The sequence below is a fragment of the Peromyscus eremicus genome, chromosome 8a (assembly GCF_949786415.1).
Source record: "Peromyscus eremicus chromosome 8a, PerEre_H2_v1, whole genome shotgun sequence".
Classification (NCBI taxonomy): Eukaryota; Metazoa; Chordata; class Mammalia; order Rodentia; family Cricetidae; genus Peromyscus; species Peromyscus eremicus.
The window spans coordinates 10,872,117-10,893,827 of NC_081423.1; the positions used below are offsets into that span (position 1 = coordinate 10,872,117).

At 45.4% G+C, this 21,711-nt stretch overlaps 1 protein-coding gene across 1 annotated transcript in view; it reads left to right on the plus strand.

Annotated features, from left to right (window-relative positions):
- Positions 1 to 21,711, plus strand: part of Adcy9 (adenylate cyclase 9) — a 129,408-nt gene that overhangs the window by 75,796 nt on the left and 31,901 nt on the right. Inside the window, exon 3 of the mRNA XM_059270099.1 lies at positions 12,239 to 12,429. Within this exon, the coding sequence (XP_059126082.1) occupies positions 12,239 to 12,429 (191 nt within the window). The remainder of the gene's footprint in view (positions 1 to 12,238; positions 12,430 to 21,711) is intronic.

Below are 21,711 nucleotides of genomic sequence, written 5' to 3' on the forward strand. Positions count from 1 at the left end.
TCAGGCATGGCACTGGAACAGTAGCTGAGAGCTTATGTGTTGAGACATAAAATGGATGCAGGGAGGAAGTGAGACAAAGACAGACAGACAGACACACACACACACACAAACACACACACACACACACACACACACAACTAGGAATGGCGTGAGCTTTTGAAACCTCACAGCCCACCCACAGTGACACACCTTCTCTAGTAAGGCCACACCACCTAATCCTTGCCAGATAGTTTCAAACATTCAAATATATGAGCCTATTGAGACCATTCTGGACTAAGTAGAGCATGGAGGCAATTGAGCAAGTGTCTGGTGTTTTGTGCTCAATCATGATACAGTGGTGCACCATGGGATTGTACTGTGCTCACTGTCCTGGTGGATGATGCTCGACAGCCACACAATAGGAGGCAGAAACAGTAGGGTAACCTTGGAGATCGTGGGGTTCATGAGGAGTTGAGATGACCCTAGTTGGATTCTCTCTGCTTTCTACACTTGCCTGGGTTAAAGCCTCAGGGCATGGAACAGTGGAGTACAACCTTTCCCAGACACATTCTCCAGGCACAATCCTATTAGCATGTCAGAGGGCCTCCAATATGATCATTTATGCAGTGGTGTGTTGAAATACATGTGTCACTTGTAATGGGCATGAAAAATCAGTGACCTCAGGTGTTCGTGTCATAATTTATTTTGAAGGATCAAATAGTAAAATTTAGAGTATTTAATAAAGGGGAAAGTATAGTATATTTAATAAATATTCATACCCAAAACATTTTTGAGAATATTGTGTCAAGGTCAAACTATATAGATGCAGATTCCAAATTACATTAAAAATCTTTTAGTCTATTTATTTTATATATGTGAGTATTTTGCCTGCATTTATGTCTGTGTACTGTATATGTGTCTGATGTCCTTGAGGCCAGAAAAGGGTGTCAGATCCCCTGGAACTGGATTGACAGTTTTGAGCCACCATGTAGGTGCTGGGAATTGAACCTGGGTCCTCTTAAAGAGCACCGGTGCGCTAGCCCTCTAAGCCCTCTCTCCAGCCCATGAAATACATCTTAAAACATCTCATTTAAGATTTTCTAAAGATATGTGAATGTTCCTAGCACTTCCATTTCCTTTTCTTAGGTTATCTGCCACTCTGTGTGGATCTGTCCTGTTTCTTAAGTAGCTATTGTTGCTGCACAAGGAAATGCCTACCTTGTGTTATCAGCCCCTGAATGCTATATAACAAGCGTTCATATTTAATGGTCTCATATTTAGTTATCCTGCTTTTCCCACCCATTCTCTGTTGTAGTTTTTAACCACTTGGTGGCTGTTCAGTCAAGGTAAGAAGAGCTGCCTCCAGATCATTGCACCCAGCAGTGAGGATGAGTGTGGGCTTCCTCCTATTCATTGTGGTAGTCGATAGCCCTACGAAGCCACTTAAAGTTTAAATTGCATTAAAAACAACAACAAGTCCAGATTCTCGGTCATACTTGCCTTGTTTGGAGAGCTTTGTATCTGCGTTTGGCTCTAGACTCCTAAACTAGACAAGAGACTGCTCCATCCAGCCCACTGGCCTCCCTCCCAGGAGTCCTTTTGTTCCTTACATCAAGTTCCGGTCCTTGAGTAGAAGCCCACTTCATTTTCTGGGACCCTCTAGACATTCCTCCTCCAGTTCCAGCACTAAGTTCCGTGTGGCTGACGTGTTGGGGCCACACTTACCTCTGACCTATGGTCATGAGTCAGCCTGGTCTTGGGTTATTTCTGTGGCAACGTCTCATTATGATGGCAGATTCAGACACATTTGCCTCCACAGACAGCAGTCATGAGCACAAACTCTCTCTATCTGAACCCCTCTAGGTCTTACATTGTGCTGGCCTAGAATTATATAGCCCAGGCAAGTCTTCCAGTGGATTTTTTTTTTTTCAAGACAGGGTTTCTCTGTAGTTTTGGTGCCTGTCCTGGATCTCGCTCTGTAGGCCAGGCTGGCCTGGAACTCACAGAGATCCGCCTGTCTCTGCCTCCTGAGTGCTAGGATTAAAGGCGTGCACCACCACCGCCTGGCAGCATTTTGTATATTTTAATCCTGTTATCATATATTGTTTTTTAAGATGGCCTCATTATTAATCCCCCTGCCTCAACTCCCATGTTCCAGGATTGCAGGTGTGCACTTTGATGCTTGGCATATTTCTTATTTTTACTAGGACTCAGAAATTCAGAGTTGGTGTCAGTTAATGCTGCGAGTTCTTTTTCAAATTGTAGAACATTTATTCATTGGGAAACCTCATAATACTGAAAATTGGTGAACATGAATCACCTATATCAATATGAGCAAATCTCAAAGAGAATGCTCCACAAAAACAGCAACTTCTAGAAAGAGTACTTGTAAAGTGATGCCCTCTATGTGAATTAGTAGTAGTAGTAGTACATGTATGTGTATGTGTGTACATGCGTGAGTGCAGCCATGTAGAAGTCAGAGGACAACTTTCAAGGTCGTTTCTCTCCTACTGTGATCCCTGGGATGGTCTCAGTCACTAGACTTGCTTTTACCTGCTGAGTCACCTCAAAACGACCTCCTTTGAATTTTAAAGGGTGCTTTATTGCTGCACGTCGTAGGTCAGTGGGAGCAGAACTCTTCAGGGTGTTTTTCTTGACATACTGTCTGTGTCTAAAATGTTGTGTAACAGATTCAGATTTTCGTCTTTCTCCTCCGGGTCTCCTTCCCCAGGTTTTGTATTGTACTGGCCTGGAACTCTGTAGCCCAGGCAGGCTCCTCCCTTCTCCTCCCTTCCTCTCTCTTCCTCTGCCCTCTCCCTCATCCCTTTCTTTTGAGACAGTGTTATGTAGGCTGGGCTGTTCTCAGACTTCACCACATAGCCAAGAATGACCTTCAACTCCCCATCTTTAAATCTGGGGTACTGGGATTAGAGACGTAAGCCACCACATGGAGTTCGTGTTCTTTTAAAATGTAATACAGATAAGCAAGATATGTATAATACAGAAAACAAATGTTTCCTGTCATCCTGGCCCCTGTTACATGTTGGTATACACTGTGGTTTGTATTAACAAAGCCAAGTCCAATTTAAATAGAGTTTACTTTCCTGTGGCACTAACTTCTCTGCGCACTCAGTGTCATCTTTGGGGCCATCACCTCTCTGGAACCTTCCTTCCTGGACTTCTGCCCATTTCCGTCTCTCACAGCAGTGGTTCTTCCAGGGTCTGGAGTGGAGTTCAGTTGCCACCATGTGGTCAGGGAGCCCCTGAGGGCTCCTGCAGCCCTTCTCTTAAGTGAGGTCTGTCCCTGTCAGTGTTTTCTGTGAGCCGAGTCTGTGTGTCAGATGCCCGGGCACACACCCCTGTCCCGTCCTCTCGTACAAGGGCACTCACTCCTCACCGCCTTGCCTATGCTTTCGGCTTGTCTACAGCACAGTTGTGATTTTCTTAAGGCGCAAATGGCAGTCCCCCGCCCCCTGACCTTCCCTTAGTCTAGAGGATCAACTTTGCACACGTGGACAGCAACATTTCAGAGGTTATTGCAAATCTACTACACAGACAGTTTTGATTCTCCTGAGAAGAGAGAAAATGAAAGGCTGCTTCTGGTGCCGCACCAAGGAGATGGGAGACCTTGGAGGTGCCCACAGTGAAAAGGGGCGGGGCTAGGCCAGTGGCTGTGATCCCTGCTGATCCGGAGGATTGCAGCTCTAAGGCCTGCCTCAACTACAGATGAGTTAGTTCAAAGCCAGCCTGGGCAACTTGGTGAGACATTGTCAGAAAAAAGTATAATGAGGCTAGGGATGTAGCTCAGTCACAGAGCCTAGGTCAGTCTAGTCCCTAGAACTCAGACAAATAAATGGTTGGGCACTTGAGTCTGCCATGTGCCCCAGAAACAAGGAAATGCCGTATGAGAAACTGCTTCAGAAACCAGAGCATCCACGACACAGAATGCTCATTGAAAGATAGAACAACAGTCCAGAGAAATGGCTCAGTGGGTATGACCCGGGTTCCATTCCCAGCACCCATAAGGTGGTTCACAACTGTCTATCTCCAGCACCCTCTTCTGGCCTCTGCAGGTACCAGGCACCTACATGTACAGAGATAAACTTGCAGACAGAATATCCAAGAGAGACAGATAGACAAACACACACACACACACACACACACACACACACACACACACATACACACACACACACAGAAAGAGAGAGAGAGAGAGAGAGAGAGAGAGAGAGAGAGAGAGAGAGAGAGAGAGAGAAAGAGAGAGAGCGCGCCCTGATGATTTTTAAAGTGGGAAATTTGCAGTAAGCATGTCCCTCTAACTGCAATGTGATTTGGAAGAACACCAGAAACTCCGGTAAACATCTACAAAACACCCAGTGATGAAGCCTTGTGTGGCTACTCACACAAAGGGTTAATCAAGTTCTTAAGAATCCTGTCTTTCCCTTTGTATAACCCAAAGCTTACAGAAGACATGGCACCTGTGGTCTGTGGATCTGTGTCCCAGCTGAAGGTGTTCCTCAGAGGCGTGGGTGTGGAGCCACAGCCCGTGAGTCAGCAGAAAGTGCCCTGGCCCATAAACTCATGCCTGGGCGAAGAAGAGCCAGCACCCACAGCTCCTGCCTTGGTGCACACGTTGGGAGCACAGTGAGGCTGTGTAGTGCCCACATGCTGTGGAGGAGCTGCGTTAACAGCCTGACACTCCAGCTGGGGGTTGGCCCAACCTTTCTGGCTACACTGCAATGTGAGAGAGCTACAAATCGGTGATTCTTAGAGACAGCTTGTGAAGGTCAGGCTTTGTTTTGTGGAGTTTAATCTCTCGCAGACTTTTGAGTTCTTGCTACATAGAATTTTCAGTTCTTCAAGGCTGTTTAGCCCTATTTTTTATTTATATATTTGTCCATCCTAGCTCTACCACGTTATCTATTTCTAAGTCCCTTTTTAATTTTTTTAACTTTTACCAGCCACTGCACATGCTTCACTTTGAATCTTCAAGGCATGTATATTTTTTCCTGGCTTTGTTTCTTCTTGAAATGTTAGAGCTCTCACATCTTGTTAGAGTCCACATAGTTTTATTTCTTTCTGTTTTAAAACATGTTTGGTTTGTTGAGTAGTGATTCTCTAAAGTCTACAGTTCTGTGGTTTTTAGTGTATTGAAGAGTGGTGTAGCCATCACCATGACTTTATTGGAGAGGTCCTCACTGCACACAGGAAGCCTCTCCGTTGGCAACGACCCTGGGCAGCCCTGGGCCACAGCCACTGCTGCTCACCGAGGCCCTGTGGTCTCGGTGTTCTGCAGCAGTTAGCCTGGTCCTCCATTTTTCCTTCATGTTTGTTTAACCCATTGTTAAAATGCCTCTTCTCTTCTGAGCATCCTGTCACCCCTCAGGCCCTCGGCCCACATCAGGCTGCCTTCTGTCTCTGTGCAGTTCGCTATTCCAGGGGACATTTCACTGAAATGGAACTGTGTGTTTGTGGCCTTTTGAAACTGGCTCTTTTCACTGAGGAACCTGTGACTTTATATCTTTTTTTCGAGCTAATCTCTTGTTTGGCTTTCTCCGTTATTTACCTGATACGTGTTCTCAGATTTACTTAGTCGTTTGCAGTGCTCAGTCTAGGACACAGAGCCTTGAGCACGTGGTGCAAACATTCTACCGCCAAGTCTCACTGCCCCTTCTCCAGTTGTAACTTCTGTCCTTTCTGGAATCTGTTTCCATGTGTCTGTTCCATACTTAAATCCCTGGAGCAGAACCTGACTCAGACACCTTTGCTGCCGCCGCCGCCGCCGCCGCCGCCGCACAGGACCCTTGCCTCCTCTCAGACACCCATAAATGAGTTGCTCGTTTCAGTCACTGACACCTTGCACCTGAGCAGGCTTGACTAGCACTGTTGTCTGGCTTGTGAAGCCCTGCGGTCTCACAGTGTCTATAGTCTTCCCTGGGCCTCTGTTTTTCATCTGTTGTCCACCCACTGTAGAAGCTTTAGTGACTTCTGAGCATACAGTCTGCAGGAGCCTCGGGCCCACGGACTCCCTCTTCTTGGATAGTTACTCTCGCTGTTCCCCCTTCACTGCTGGCCTGCCACTCATCTGTTTAGTCATTCATGCCCTTCCTCAGTTTTCTTGAGACTCCTCAGCAGTCATTTCATGCCCACAGCAGCCCCATGAAGTGGCATCATCCCTAGGCTGTAGTGTTTCCATTTCAAAGATGAGGGAAGTAAGGTCACCATTTTCACCGGACTCAGTTTCTACAGCTGGAGCAGTGTCTGCATTCTAGTCCTTTGCCCAGGGCCTGGTGCTCCATGGGGACTCAGGACAGACTGTTTGTTGGGTAAGTGAATGAGCAAATGAACGAATGGGCTGGCACCTGCCGGTTGCTGTGGGTGTTCTCAGTGTGCTCTTCCAGAATCATTGGTCCTGCAGCCTTGGTGAAGACTCCTGGTGGTAAACCATCATAGCTGAAGGGATGATTTTATTGTTTGGACTTATTTAACCTGTGATTTACCGTCAAACATTGAGCCCACAAATCAGTTCCCGCAGTCATCTGCCTTACATAGGAGTGGAAGAACTTGACCTGTTTAGAATGTTTTTATTGTTAAAAGATGAAAAAAATTTTCAACCAAACTTTTGCTCTTAAGCAGAAACATTAAAAATTTAAGTGTTTCATCTAAATCTTTATAGATTTTGGTGATTTGATAGGTTAATGCTTTTAATTCTTGTTTTACTTATTGACCAGTTGAATTTTAACTTAATAAGTAACTTTCATTTTATTGGCCATTTCAAACAGGACAAAGGGAAGAGACATTTTAGGATGTTTATAGCTAGCCCAAGCTGATTGCCTCTCTTGTGTTTATTGTTTTAAATCATTAGTGATGTCATCTTCTAGGCGTTTGTTATGTTGTTCTTTTAACCCCGTCATGTCTTAAACACTCTCTCCTGGCTTTTCTTCACTTCTCTTTCTGGTGCACTGGCCATCAAGTCCCTTAGATTCCTGGCGACAGGAATTCTTAAACAAGAGCTCCACTGAAGAAAACAGGTCAGGAGATGCTAGAACCCTTTTTCTCTAAACTGAACTTTGCCACTTATTCATACACACAAGTCACTAAAACTGATCATCTGTGTGTACAAGACAGAGTTTTGTCCTAAAGGATTGCTGGTACACAGTCATCCCTTGGTACCCTTGGGCAATTGATTTGAGGATTCCCCAGGAACACCAAAATATGAGAATGTTCATGTTCCTTATGTAAAATGGCATATTTTCATATAATCTACACACATTGTTCTATATACTTTATCTCTAGATTACTCATAATACCTAATACAGTGTAAATGCTATGTAAATATTTGATACACAGAATTATCTAAGCAATAGACAAGGAAAAATGTCCTGTAGTGGTTTGAAAGAAAATGACCCCCATAGGGAGTGGTACTATTAGGAGGTGTGGCCTTGTTGGAGGAAGTGTGTCACTGGGGGTGGGCTTTGGGTCAAATGCTCAACCCAGGCCCAGTGGCACTCTCTCTTCCTGCTGCCTGCTGATCCAGATATAGAACTCTCAGCTCCTTCTACAGCACCATGTCTGCCTGTACACTGATATGCTTCCTGCCATGATGATAATGGACTAACCCTCTGAACCTGTAAGCCAGCCCCAATTAAATGTTTTCTGTATAAGAATTGCCATAGTCATGGTGTCTCTTCACAGCAATAGAAACCCTAATTAAGACATGTCTGTATATGTTTAGTACGGAAACAATTTTCTTTTGTTTTTCATGTATATACATGTGATGTGTATGTGCATACGTGTTTGCATGTGTATATATGTTCTCATGTGTGAGCACTTGTGTGTGTATGCATGTGAAGGCCTAAAGTTGATGTTAGGTGTCTCCCATAGCCTTCCAACTTATTTATTGAGACAGGGTCTTTTAATTGAACCCAGAGCAATCAATCAGCCTGACTAGTTAGTTGGCTTGCTCTAGAGATCCCATCTCTGCCTCCCAAGTGCTGGAATTACAGGTACCTGCCACATCTGCCTCATTTTCACATGGTTTTGGCATCTGAACTCCAGTCCCGATGAAGCGTTTTATCCCCTGAGCTGCCTCTCCATGTCTCCAGGTTCAGCTCCCTGAAGAAGGACTTTTGATCCCCAGTGGAGTTTGTAGCTGAGGAATCCACAGGAGAGGAGGGCTGACTATACTGAAGAATACTTGGGGGATGGAGAGATGGTTCAGTGGGTAAGAGTGCTGGCTGTGAAACCGTGGGGACTGGAGTTCAGATCCCTAGCACCCCAGTGCTGTGCGGGGAGGGGCCTGAGTGGGTAGGTGGAGGCAGGATGGTTGGGACTTGCTTGCTGCTGCCTTAGAGCTAGGTTCAATGGTAGAACTTGTCTCAGGGGAATAGATGGAACGTGATAGAACAGGTGCCAGATCCTCCTCCGGCCTCTGTGTGTGTAGAGCACAAACACACAGAGAGAAAATACACAAGGAAAGCTGGGTCTGGAACCCTAGCTTCTTAGGAGGCTGAGGCAAGAGGAGAAAATAGTCAGGGCCAGCCTGGGCTACAAAGTGAGACTGAATCCAGCCCAAGCAACTTAGTAAGACCCTGTGTTGAAATTTGAAAGGGAAAAAAAATGGGAGAGGGTTTTCTAAGGCCCTGTCTCTCCCCAAGGTTCTATAGGCAGTTAATGGTTCCTGGGAGAGGGAAAGGAATTTCCTTCTTTTTTATGTAGGTACTGGTAAGTTTCCCATGCTTCCATAACTAACTCCTCACCCATGTTCTTGTAAGCAACCCTAATTAAACTCGCTGGGCTACCAAAAAATACAATACAATACAAGATAAAGGCAATCAGCAAGAATGGGAGCTGAACTGGAGAGGTTCATGGTGGTGAATATGACCCAAGTACACTCTGTGTGTGTGTGTGTGTGTGTGTGTGTGTGTGTGTGTGTGTGTATGAAAGTGTCATAACGAAACCCGAAACCCACTGTGTGTGACTAATGTATGCTAATAAAATAAATTTTAAGTATTATAAATGGGAATGGCTCATGGTAGAGCACTTGGCTAGCATGCACTGGGTCCAGGTTGCTGTCCCCAGTGTGGAAGGAGCCATGTGAAGCACGTATACAAGTTCTTTCACTGTGTGGGAATGCATTAGGAAACACCTCCCCTCTCTGCAGCCCTATAAAATGAAGCTGATAAAAGATAGGAGTGTTGGTAAGGTAAAAAACTGAATTACCAAGAAAGCTTTCAGGAAATAATACTAATTATTTTCCTGTATGTGCACATTTAACAAAATAAATACTTTGTCTGCCTTATCTGGGCCTTTGAGCCCGGGTGAGCTGTTCTAGTCATATCAGAAGCCAGGGTCTGTGAGTGTGGCTACCCACTAAGTCAGTAACACGCAGGCCTAGGACTTCCACTAGGCTCAAGCCATTAACTTTTCTCACAGTGGATCTTACTGGACAGCTAAACCTACCTTTCTGTTTCATGCTGGGTTCCTTTAGTGTGGGCAGCAGGACTCTCTTTAAATTAGCTCTCCATGTTCAAGCATAAATAAAAATATACTTACTTTATCTGCCAGACTCCCTTGTTTAGGATGCCTGTGTAGATTCGGTCTCTGTGATAGAGCACTATTGTCTCTACAAACTGGTCATGCTGAGCTCCCCAAGGAAGATCGGAGTTAGAGACAGATTTGGAGCAGTTCTGAACCTGCTTTCCTGTGTGGAGGAGCATGCAAGAGGCGCCTGAGAGTGAGCAGCTCCAACACTTTGTTGGTACTAACAGCTGCCGTTGGCAGGCATGCTCTGCTCTGAACTCTGTGGACCCTTGGAGTATCACCTCTGCCTCGCGGGGTGATCCTCTCCTAAGCCTCACCCCACCGATGAGAAAACAAGATGAGGAAGTCCTCCTGCTGAGAGGTGGTGGAGCCTGAGCCTCACGCTGAGGGCCTCTCTTCAACACCAGCCCTCACCCTGTGTCGGCTGTCTGTCACTACCAACCTTCCCATCCTTCTTCACCGCCCTCCTTCCTCCCTTCTTGCTTCCCTGTGGCATCCATGATACAGACTCTGGTGACACCCATGGGTGAGTGCACTGTAGACAGCTGCTCCCCTGGCCACACACACACACACACACACACACACACACACACACACTACAGACTATACACTACACACACATACACCATACATACTACACACACACCACACACACACACTACAGACTACACTACACACACACACACACACTACAAACTACACTACACACACACTACAAACTATACACTATACACACATACATTACATACACTACATACTATACATTACACATACACTACACACACTATACACACAACACACACATACACACAACACATACTACACACTACACAAACACTATACACACACCACACATACTACACACTACACAAACACTATACACACACCACACATACTACACACACACCCACACACACTACAGACTATACACTATACACACATACACCATACATACTACACACACACACACCACACACTACAGACTACACTACACACACACACACACACACACACTACAAACTACACTACACACACACACTACAAACTATACACTATACACACATACACCATACATACTACACACACACCAAACATACTACACACACACACACACCACACACACACTACAAACTATACACTATACACACATACATTACATACACTACATACTATACATTACACATACACTACACACACTATACACACAACACACACATACACACAACACATACTACACACTACACAAACACTATACACACACCACACATACTACACCCACACCCACACACACTACAGACTATACACTATACACACATACACTACACACACTACATACTATACATTACACATACACTACACACACTACATGCTATACATTACACACACACACACACACACACACACACACAGCCCTAGCCACACTAAGCTCAGCACTGTCTGTTGACTACACCTGCCAAAGGCTCTTTTATTGGAGGACTCCCCACAGACTAATCTAGAAATACCCATGTCTGGGGATGCCTGGGCTGACCTGGAGGACGTGCTATTCAGGAGGCTTTCTGTCTTAGTCTGATGGTGCTGCCGTAACAGAATACCACAGAATGAGTAATTTATAAGAAGAGGAAGTTATGTCTCACAATCTGAAGGCTTGTAAGTCTCAAATCAAGGCATTAGTGCTGATTTGGTTGTCTGGTGAGGGCTGTATCCTTCTCAGGGAAGGAGTTGTCTTCAGGGGCTGAAGGAAAAGCTACCAGTACTACATAAAGCCTTTATAAGAACCTCAGACCCATCCGCCACCTCACCACCATTTCGTAACCCTGCCTCTTAATACCATCATAGTAGCAGACTTTCGGTTTTGGAGAGGACAGTCAAGGTGGCCTCTTTCATGCTCCCAGAGTACTCCATATGTCCTTACCCTGCATGGTGGCGACACTGTCACACCTGCTCGTCTGTCGTCTGGGCTCTCTCTTCGGGTGAGAGTCTACACAGGCCCCAGTCATAGCTGATGTGACCTACATCTCTGTATCCCTCATAGTATACTGTAGACAGGAAGTGCTCGATAAAGTACTTGGTGAATGAAAAGTGACCTGGTATCCCAAATACCAAGCAACAACCAATCCCAGAGATACATGCACAGAGGCATCTTTAAGGCTGTGGTAGCAGAGACAGGCCGCTGTCCCAGGGTGCCCAACCTTGGGAACTGGAGGCTGTGCTCAGGCTTGCTCAGCTTTTCTCTAGTTCAGGTACCGCACTGCTCCAGGAAAAGCTTTCTGTATCGTCCTTTGCAGTGCAGCTGGACAGTTTCCTGGATGCAGAACCCTGCCTGCTGTTGAGATCAGGGATGGGTATTTACAGATCAGAGCTAAGCCAAGTGGACTGTGGAACCGGCCCCCCGTCCATTCTGCTTCCTTCACACAGCAGACATAAGATGCCTTCGTGGAAGAACTGTTAACATTTATTTTAGTTCCCAGAGGTAAAACATGTAGTCAGCCGTTCTTCAGAGCAAATGTTATAGAAATAAATGGTGCATCGTGGAGGCAAATGGTTTCTGAGGCTGTTGGGAAAACAGAGGGCGGCAGTCATAAACTGTGGCACTCACATTTTCCCCGTGCTTCCACCTTCCAGGAGCGTGTCCTCCACCCACAGAGAACAAGACCCAGCTGCATTTCAGCCAGCCGTGGTTTCCATCTGTGCTGATTGTAATTTTTATCCACCATAGGTTTGAAGACATACCTGATATCGGGTCAGAGAGCCAAGGAGTCCCACTGCAGCTGTGCAGAGGCCCTGCTTTCTGGCTTTGAGGTCATTGACGGCTCACGGGTGTCCTCGGGCCCTAGGGGACAGGGGACAGCATCGCCAGGGAGTGTCAGTGACTTGGCACAGACTGTCAAAACCTTTGATAACCTTAAGGTTAGTTTTTTTTTTTCTTTCTTTCTCTCTTCTACAACTTTGTAGTAATTCTACCGTAAAACACGTGAACTAATAAACACCATATGGCAAATGAATCAGGATGCCTTTCAATTTAGTTTTCATAAGTTAAGAGTTTAGTATAAAGTTAGCTACATTGTGCATTTTTAATATGCTTGCATTTTTAGCATTTTATACACCTCCATTTCCTCTCTGTTTTGCATAAAAATATTTCTCATTTGAGTTTTTTTTCCCCTGCAATCTGTGGTGTCTTTGGGGACCTCTCAAAGATAATGATAATGTCAGTAAAGGTAATTTTCCTTACATCATGCTTTGAGAGCTGGAATCTATTTTACTTTGGAAACCACCTTAAATACTCTCCTGTCTCTTGAAATCCATAATTTTGTGATTATCTTCCTTCCCTCCCTTCCTCCCTCCCACCCCCTCCCTCCCTCCCTCCCTCCCTCCCTCCCTCCCTCCCTTCCTCCCTCCCCCTCTCCCTCCCTCTCTCTCTCTCTCTCTCTCTCTCTCTCTCTTTCTCTCATTGTTTTTTGTTTGTTTTTGTTTCTGTTTTTTGAAACAGGGTTTCTTTCTCTGTGTAGCCCTGGCTGTCCTGGAACTCCTCTGTAGACCAGGCTGGCCTTGAACTCACAGAGATCCACCTGCTTCTGCCTTCTGAGTGCTGGGATTAAAGTCGTGTGCCACCGCCCAGCAATTTTGTGATTATCCTAAATTGTGTTGGTATGGATAAATCTTGCAATGTAGTTCTCTATAAAAAAGAGCACTGCTGAGAACATTGTGGTGTTGTGTTACTGGAGCAGAGATCTCCTGTGGTAGTCTAGAAGTGCCTGTTTCTGGACTGCCATGTCAGAGTAAAACTACTAAGGAATTAACACACTCAACCTTGGGCATAAGCAGCTTTTCTCCTTGTGAGCTATTTTTCCCGTAGCAAATTGGATTTAGTTTTCCTACTGGTTTCCTCTGTTTATGTTTTTACTTTTACTTTATTCATTCTCTCTGTCTCTCTCTGTCTCTGTCTCTGTGTGTGTGTCTCTCTGTGTATGTGTGTGTTTGCATGCATGTTTCTGTTGCCTGTTGGGGTGTGTGTGTGTGTGCGTGCATGCATGCATGGGGGTCAGAGGTCAACAACCTCTGCTGTTGTCCCCAAGAACCATCTGCCCCCCACTTTAAAAACAGACTTCTTTCTCACTGGGGCCTGTGGCTCACCAGTTAAAGCAGACTGTCAGGCCATTGTCCTGTCCCTGCCTCCTCAGCACTGGGAGTGAACGTGCATGTCCCCGGACCCACTTCTTCACAGAGGTGCTGGCACCATACTCAGGTCCTCGTGCTTACATAGCAAGCCTTTCTCTGATGGGGTTTCCTCAGCCCTTCTACTTATTTTCACATTTAAATATCTGCTGTTTCCATTTTTAAAAAGAGAACAAGACACTTCTAGCAGTTCTTTGCTGTTCTGAGCGTTCAGATAGCGAAACAGTGGGACGATATGGGAACAGCTGGCTGGTATGACTTACCTACAGCCATTAGCAGATGTGAAAGCTAGCTGCCTGTCTGTCAGTTTAAGAGTTTGTGTAGGCTGGTGTAGTGACTTATTCTAGAATTCCACCACTCAGGAGGCTGAAGCAGAGGATTACTGTGAGTTTGAGACCGGCCTGAACTAAAGAGCAAGACCCTGTCTCGAAAAACAAAAATAAAACTAACTGTATAATGTGGCTGGAATAGCCAAGCACCCATCATCTGATTACTTGGGGTCATTGCTGTGTCCACATTTATTGAAAGTACTCATTTGTCATTGTAGTCATGTGCTTTCTTACTTTAATGAAGCTTCTTTACAGTTCTAGCAGTTCGGACCAAATAATCCTGGGTGTTGGGTCGGGCTGTATGTTGCCACACGGTCAGTACCACCTCTGACCTTTGCCTACTAATATTTCTGCCAGATATACCCCTTCCCCAATTATGCTAACCTACAATTTCCCCAACGTTGCCCAGTGTCACCTGAGAGAAAGGGGAAGAACACTGAGCTACTAGCCTGGGTGACAGCCTAGGATAGTAGTGGACCCCTGTAAATGCAGGACAGTCAGCATATCTGACTTGGCCTGAACTGCCTGCCTTAGAGATAGGGACAGGTACTTCAGCAGCAGCAGCAGAAGGGACCTCCCACTCTACAAACTGACTTAACACAGGTAAGGAAGGATAAAAAATGTGCCTTTCCAAAAGTGTTCTTCTTACGTATGGGAAAGTGGTCTCCCCCAGGCCTCAAACTGAACCTTATCTAAGTAGAAAAGTAGAGCTCAAAACTCAAACTTAATGACGTGTGTTCATCTGCCTGTTGGGCATGCATGGCTGAGTTCCCCATGACACCCTGGCAGCTCTAGCATCAGGGATTCTATGCCCTAAGACAGATTTCTTTCATAGTAAAAGACCATTTTCTTCTAGTTGCAAAGATTTGTTTTGATCTGAAGGGCAAAAACTCCTTAGCACATTCTATTGCCGTGTACACATTTCCAAACAACATGAATTCTTGGAAATGGAATAAGCATCTATCAAGTTGACTGAACTGCCAAGACATTTGTGAAAAGGGGGAAAAGAAGATCTTTGTGTCCCTTTCAGGAGGGAAAGATAGTTCATGAAGTATAATTTCTGGGTTCTGGATGGATAGTTTGGGCACATGGTCAGGATTTTTCTGACTAGAGATATCCCAGAACATTGGGATCATTTGGATTCCACATTTGGGGCACACAGAACCTGAAAAGATAAAGGGAAGGCCACCGGATGGAATAGCTACTGCCAGGAGCCCTTCTTACAGTCCCATCTCCCCAGCAACAGAAGCGAGCAGCCATCCAGTCCTGAGCGCTCAGGAGCACTGAGTAGCTGCTCTGATTCTGCACATAGAGGCAGAGCACCGAGTCTGCATCCGAGGCAGTGAAGATGACCACCAGCCCTGGAAGATCCTCCTCAAGGAGAGTTTGCAAAATACCAGTTGTCCGGTCTGCATCCTTTGTGCCAGTTTCTGCATGCACCTCAGTGCCTTGGGCGTGTGACATTGCTTCGTTGCCTCGGTGATACCGTCTGCCCTAACACGAGCTGCTCCATTGCACTAGAATCCTCCGCAGCATCTGTTTACGTCCCCTCAGCAAGCTGCCTTTTCTTTGTCAGTGGTTACTTCATCCAGGAAAGGAAACTCCTTGTAGATTTGTGACCCTGTGCCCTGAGGAGGCCTACCATAAGGGGATGTCACTCAAAACGTGTTCCCTTGTGCAGTAATTCTCAGGACGAACACAGGTGTGACAGGCAAAAGGAACTCTGGTCTGGTTGACTTGTGAAATTCTGAGTCAGACAACCCAGACAGGGTCTCTCTGACCTCAGAGAGCTGCATTAGTGGTCGTTGCTACCTGCCCCAAGAACTGAGAAATCAGAGAGGTGTTTGGGAGGCAGTCCTGCTATATAACTCAAACCAGCCTCAAATCCTCCTGCCTCAGCCTCCCAAGTGCTGAGAGGAAAGGCATGTGACCCCTCATTTGACTCTGTTTCCCACAACTATAAGTCAGAAAATATTTTTTAAAGAAAATCTGAAGCCGGTGAGAAGGCTCACCAGGTAAAGGTGCCTGCCACCAAACCTGACAACTAAGTTCTGTCCCCAGGCCCTCATGGTGGAAAGAGAAAGCTGACTCCCACAAGTTACCCTGTGCTGTGGGATGGTCTGTATGTCCAGTGTGTTGCTGATTGGTCAGTAAATAAATCACTGATTGGTCATTAGCTAGGCAGGAAGTATAGGCGGGACAAGGAAAAGAATTCTGGGAAGTGGAAGGCTGGGAGAGAGACACTGCCAGCCGCCACCATGACAAGCTGCATGTGAAGATCCCGGTAAGCCACGAGCCATGTGGCAAGGTATAGATTTATGGAAATGGATTAATTTAAGCTGTAAGAACAGTTAGCAAGAAGCCTGCCATGGCCATACAGTTTGTAACCAATATAAGTCTCTTTGTTTATTTGGTTGGGTCTGAGTGGCTGTGGGACTGGCGGGTGTCAGAGATTTGTCCTGACTGTGGGCCAGTCAGGAAAACTCTAGCAACAACCCTGATTTCCACATGCATACCACAACATGCATACAACATAAATAAACAAAAATGTAATAAGGAAATCATGTATATTAGTTGAAGTAGAAAGATATACATAATATCCTTTAATGAATGTTATCAGCCATGCAGTGCCATTTGTAAGTGAAATTTCCCCAAATACTAAATATTATTTCCACAACATAGTAACCCTCTTCTTTCCTACAGTCTCCTGAAACTAATCTATATGAATTTTTTTTCTCTTTCTTTCTCTTTCTTTTTAAGATAGAGTCTCATGCAGCCCAGGCTGGCCCAGAACCCCAGATCTCTCTGCCTGTGCTTCTGGGATTATAAACCTGGACTTCAAGACTCGGCTGAAGCTAATCTATCCTTCACTTGGATTTTTTTTTTTTTAATCAACCTTAGTTTTTAAGTCCAAAAGTCCTGTAGTGTTGAGGAACTAAATGAAAAGTTCAGTAATTTAGTGTTCTTTGATTTTATATAAGGTGGCTTTGAGCTCTTGTGTGTGAGTTTTCAGTTGTTTATTCACGGTTCTGCCTCCAGTGTTCGTGTACTGCTTCCTGTTCTCAGGTTGGTGGAGCCTTTCTTCTCTGTGGCAATTGCTGCTTTGTGTTTTCCTCTAAGATTCATTTCTGTTTACCTCTTAATATTTTCTCGGCAGAAATCATCGGCTTTGAAAGTGCTCCTGCTCATACCTAGTCCATTTTTTAAGTGACAAAGTCCTCACGGTAGATGACATAGTTAGATGTCTTCTTCCCAACACGGAGCACCCGGTGTGTGGTGGTTAGGTCAAATGGTTTTCTTTTCGTGTTTTACTTGGGCTCATAGCTCCTCCATGGCTTTCTGACTGTTACTCTGTGTAGGGGGCCTCTTCTCTTCCCTCCTGGGCTTCCTCTTGTGTAAAATGGAACTTGTTGTCCATGGGTGTTTCTGAGGAGGAAAAGCTTGAGACACAAAGAGCTTGGAGAACTCAGTGATGCTTCTTGTCACAGAGTCATGCTTACCAGCCAACCATGTCCAACATGGCAGTCATGGTGGAGGATGCTGCTTCTAGTACCAGGACACATTGCTAACTAATCAGTGATCAGTAGACTAAACAGGCAAATCCAGGCAGGACCTCACGGATGTTTCTATCTCCCAAAGAGGCTTCCCTGTTCCCTCCTGTGGCAGTTAGGAAAAGGGACAGGTGTTGACTTCAAAATGATTTATCTTGCAATAGGAATAAAAACAAACAAACAAAAAACAGCAACCCTACGTTATAACTCTGTGTCATGTATTCTAACCAGAATTATGGTGTATACATTGAAACATACCAGAAACAAATGAAAACATGTCCATGCGTGTTAGAGGAATAGTTATGATTTTCCCTTCAAAGCCCATGTCCACCAAGGGGGAGGAGAAAGGTGAAGTGTGCTCTTGGTGAGTTTCCAAGTACTCTCAGGTTACCCAGGCAACAGCCAGCAAACTCCTTGGCCATAGGTATGCTGTTTAGGGGATTGTAGCATTCCCTTTATTGTGTATGTACCAGTAGAGCTGCTCAGGAGAACCAAAACAGCAATGACAGCAGCTTGGGTCATTTTAGGTGATCGATCAGGAGCCAGCAGATCAAAGTGCTGGGATTATTCACAGGCCCTCCTTGGGACAGGAAAGGCAGCCAGAGTAAAACCCCACGGTGATCAGGGGCCAGGAACTCTTGAGTCAAACCCCCATATCCACAAACCGTCTGTCTTCAGAAGGCTTATATCTTTTTCTTTGTACGAGAGAGAGCTTGTGTGTGTATGGTATATACATGTGTATACATATGTATACACATGTGTGTTCTTGTGTGTGCATGCGGGACAGCCAGGGCAAGATATTAGTTGTCCTGCTCTATCGCTTTCCATCTCATTCCCTTGAGACCTTGAGGGTCTCTCAGTTGTACCTGGTGCACAATGTTTTCTTGGCTAGGCTGTCTGTCCAGTAATCCCCAGCAATCCTCCAGTCTCTGTCCTCGCTCTAGCACCAGGATTACAAGCTTCTGGTCACTCTTAGCTTTTTTACTCTAGATACTGGGGTCTGGGTAGAAGTCCATGCTTGTGCAGCAAGTGTTCTTGGCACTTCTCAGTACCAGAAGGTTCTGTGTGGTCAAGAGGATTTCCTGAGCTCATCTATGGCAAGACTGCAGACCTGACTGCCTCTCTGTGTCTTTAGCACACAAACACTTCTAAATCATAGCTGTTGTCATTATGATGGTGAATACTCTCTAACATGTCCACCAGCCTTGCTCCACAGTGAGCCATGCCTCCTCAGGTGTATAGGAAAGGCTCTTGTCTGGGTTGGTGGGAGGTTCTTGACAATGATGGAGATGCCAGCAGCTATAGGGGAGAGATGGACATTTTGGTGAGTGGGAAAAGTTCCACAGATGTGTCAGTGCTCAGCAAAAGCTGGGTTATGAGATGTTTCAATTCAGATTGAAATTAGGTAGAGAAACAGTCAAAGGAAACTTGCTGCAGGGTGTAGAGAAGGAAGGAGATACTCCATTGTGTAGTAGATGCCTCAGGCCACAAAGGAGCGTCCAGACTGAACAGGGTGTTGAGACAGGAGAGTACCTCCCCCAGGGAGGGTGGGTTTTTCTGAAATTTTTAAATTTTCGTTGTTCTAAACTTCTTTGTTTGTTTGCTTTTTGTTTTTTTTCCAGGACAGGGCTTCTCTGTGTAGCCCTGGCTGTCCTGGAACTCACTCTGTAGCCCAGGCTGGCCCCAAACTCAGAGATCCACCTGCCTCTGCCTCCCGAGTGCTGGGATTAAAGGTGTGCGCCACCACTCTTGGCTTTTGTCCTAAAACTTTTAGTTAAGAAAATCTCTCCAAAAGAAAGTGGCTGAGACAGAAGAAGACTGTCAAGGAGCCCCGTTTTCAGAGTTCATTGAAACGATCCGCTGCAGGCCTGGGTTCCTCTGGAACCAGCCGGCTAAGAAGTCCCTGAGACGGCAGCTGCCCGTCACCACTGTGTCCCCCTTGTCCAGCCTTTCACCCAGAGCATCATCACCAATCCATCAGTTCCCTCCATACAGCCAATATGTGCTCTTAAAACCCTTCTAACTGAAGGGTTTGTGAAGTCAGGACCTCAGGAGTAGAGCTGGCATACAAAATGAAACTGCTTTGAAGCTGTGTGTGGTAGCACATGTCTATAATCCCAACACTCAGGATGTAGAAGCAGGATGATTACAACTTCAGAGACAACCTGAACTTGACTGTGTGATGAGTTTAAGGACACCCAGGGCTACACAATGAGACCATGTATTAAAAAATACTTATTTTACTTTAATTATGCGTGTGTGTGTGTGTGTGTGTGTGTGTGTGTGTGTGTGTGTGTGTGTCTGTGTCTGTGTTGGTATATGTTCACATTTGTATGGGTGTCCCATGGAGGCCAGAAGAGGGTGTCAGATCCCTTGGAACTGGAGTTACAGGTGTTTGTGAGCCTCCTGACATTAGTGTTGGGATCTGAACTCTGATCTTCATGATTGAGTAGCAAGTGCTCTTAACCACTGAGCCATCTCTGCAGCCCTGAGACCATGTCTTTAAAAGAAAAGAAAAGAAAAAGAAAGCTGCTCTTGAAATATTCTGACATACTTTATATGTGCGTCCTCTGTTTGCCCTTATAGTAATATATTTTAGGTGACATAACTCCATTTTGTGAAGGAGGCTTAGAGAGGGCCTCCACCTGTTAGGAGGTCGAACCAGGACCACTGTTTCAGGGTGGTGACGATGTCAATGGCTTTAACCACTGAACCGTGTGGTTCTTCTCCAGAGTTAATGTTTGAAAGTTGTCAGACAATAGCTGCTTACTGTTTCACCATCCCGTTTTCAAGATCTTTGGAACCTAGAGGTTTGACTCAAAGTAATGCCCTTCAAACCATAAGGTCAACCTGACCCCACTAACTAAGCTGTGGTCTTCCCTTGCTTAGTCAACTAGAGTTAGTGAAATGTTCAGTGCGCCCCCTGGAGGAGCAAGCCAACCACTGCACTAGTACAAGGCAGGATCTCACCCCCATGCTTCTGAACAGCTCTGTCCAGAACTAGGTGTATCTCTTGGGCCCTTTTACTTCATTCCTCCATTGAGGGCTTGTGCTGGATATGGGATAATGTGTTCGTGCGTGTGTGTGCGCATGTGTGTAGACTAGAGGTATCTCCTTCAGTCACTCCCCATTTTAGTGACACAGTCAGTCTCACTGAACCTGGAGCTCCCGGATTCATCTAAATCAGCTAGCCAGTGGAGACCAGGGATCTTCCTGTTGCTGCTTCCCCAGTGCTGGGATTACAGGTGCTCACAGCCATACCTGGCTTTCTTTTAAATATGGGCTCTAGGGCATGGGACTAGGATCATGTTTGTGTGGCAAGATCTGTACTGACTCTTAACACTGTCCATTAGCAAATGTTTAAACTTTAGCCCAGTCAATACAAGATGTTTTAAAATGATTTCGTTGTAGCCAGATGTGGTGACACACGCCGTTAATCCCAGCACTCGGGAGGCAGAGACAGTTAGATCTCTCTGAGCTTGAGGCCAGCCTGGTTTACAGAGTTCCAGGACAGCCAGGGCTACACAGAGAAACCCTGTCTCAACTCCCACCCACCCCCAAAAAGACTAACCTAAGATACATGAGATACCATCTCAAAGAAAGTCATTGAATTAAGTTAACAATGGGAACAGGTCAGTCTTGTTGGCGTCGGTTTTAAAGTGTGAACACAGCACTAGCGAGCTGGCTCCATGGGAAAAGTGCTTGCCACACAGTTTGAATGTGATCCCTAGACCTCACTTAAAAATACAGAAGAAAGCCAACTCCATGAAGCTGTCCTCTGGCTTCTATGTGCTCCCCTACCCAGCACATATACACACAGAAAGTTGAAATTAAAAAATAAAGAATATAAACTGACTTTACCTGTGAGCTAGTATATTTGTTCAGATATGCTAATTAATGCATCATAGCTGCTTTTGGCACATGTACTTCCATCTTTCAGATGAATATGGATGTTCATTCTGCATTATGTCAGATTCCCAAGCTACATAACTCTTTAGGATCTTTATGCTTTTATTTCATGCAGCAGTGATCAGTGACCTCAGTTTGGATGTGAACTTGGGTCATACTCTTACTTTTAGGCTATGAAGTATTATGTATTTTTAATTTCCCAATAATATCTAGTCTTCATAATTGAT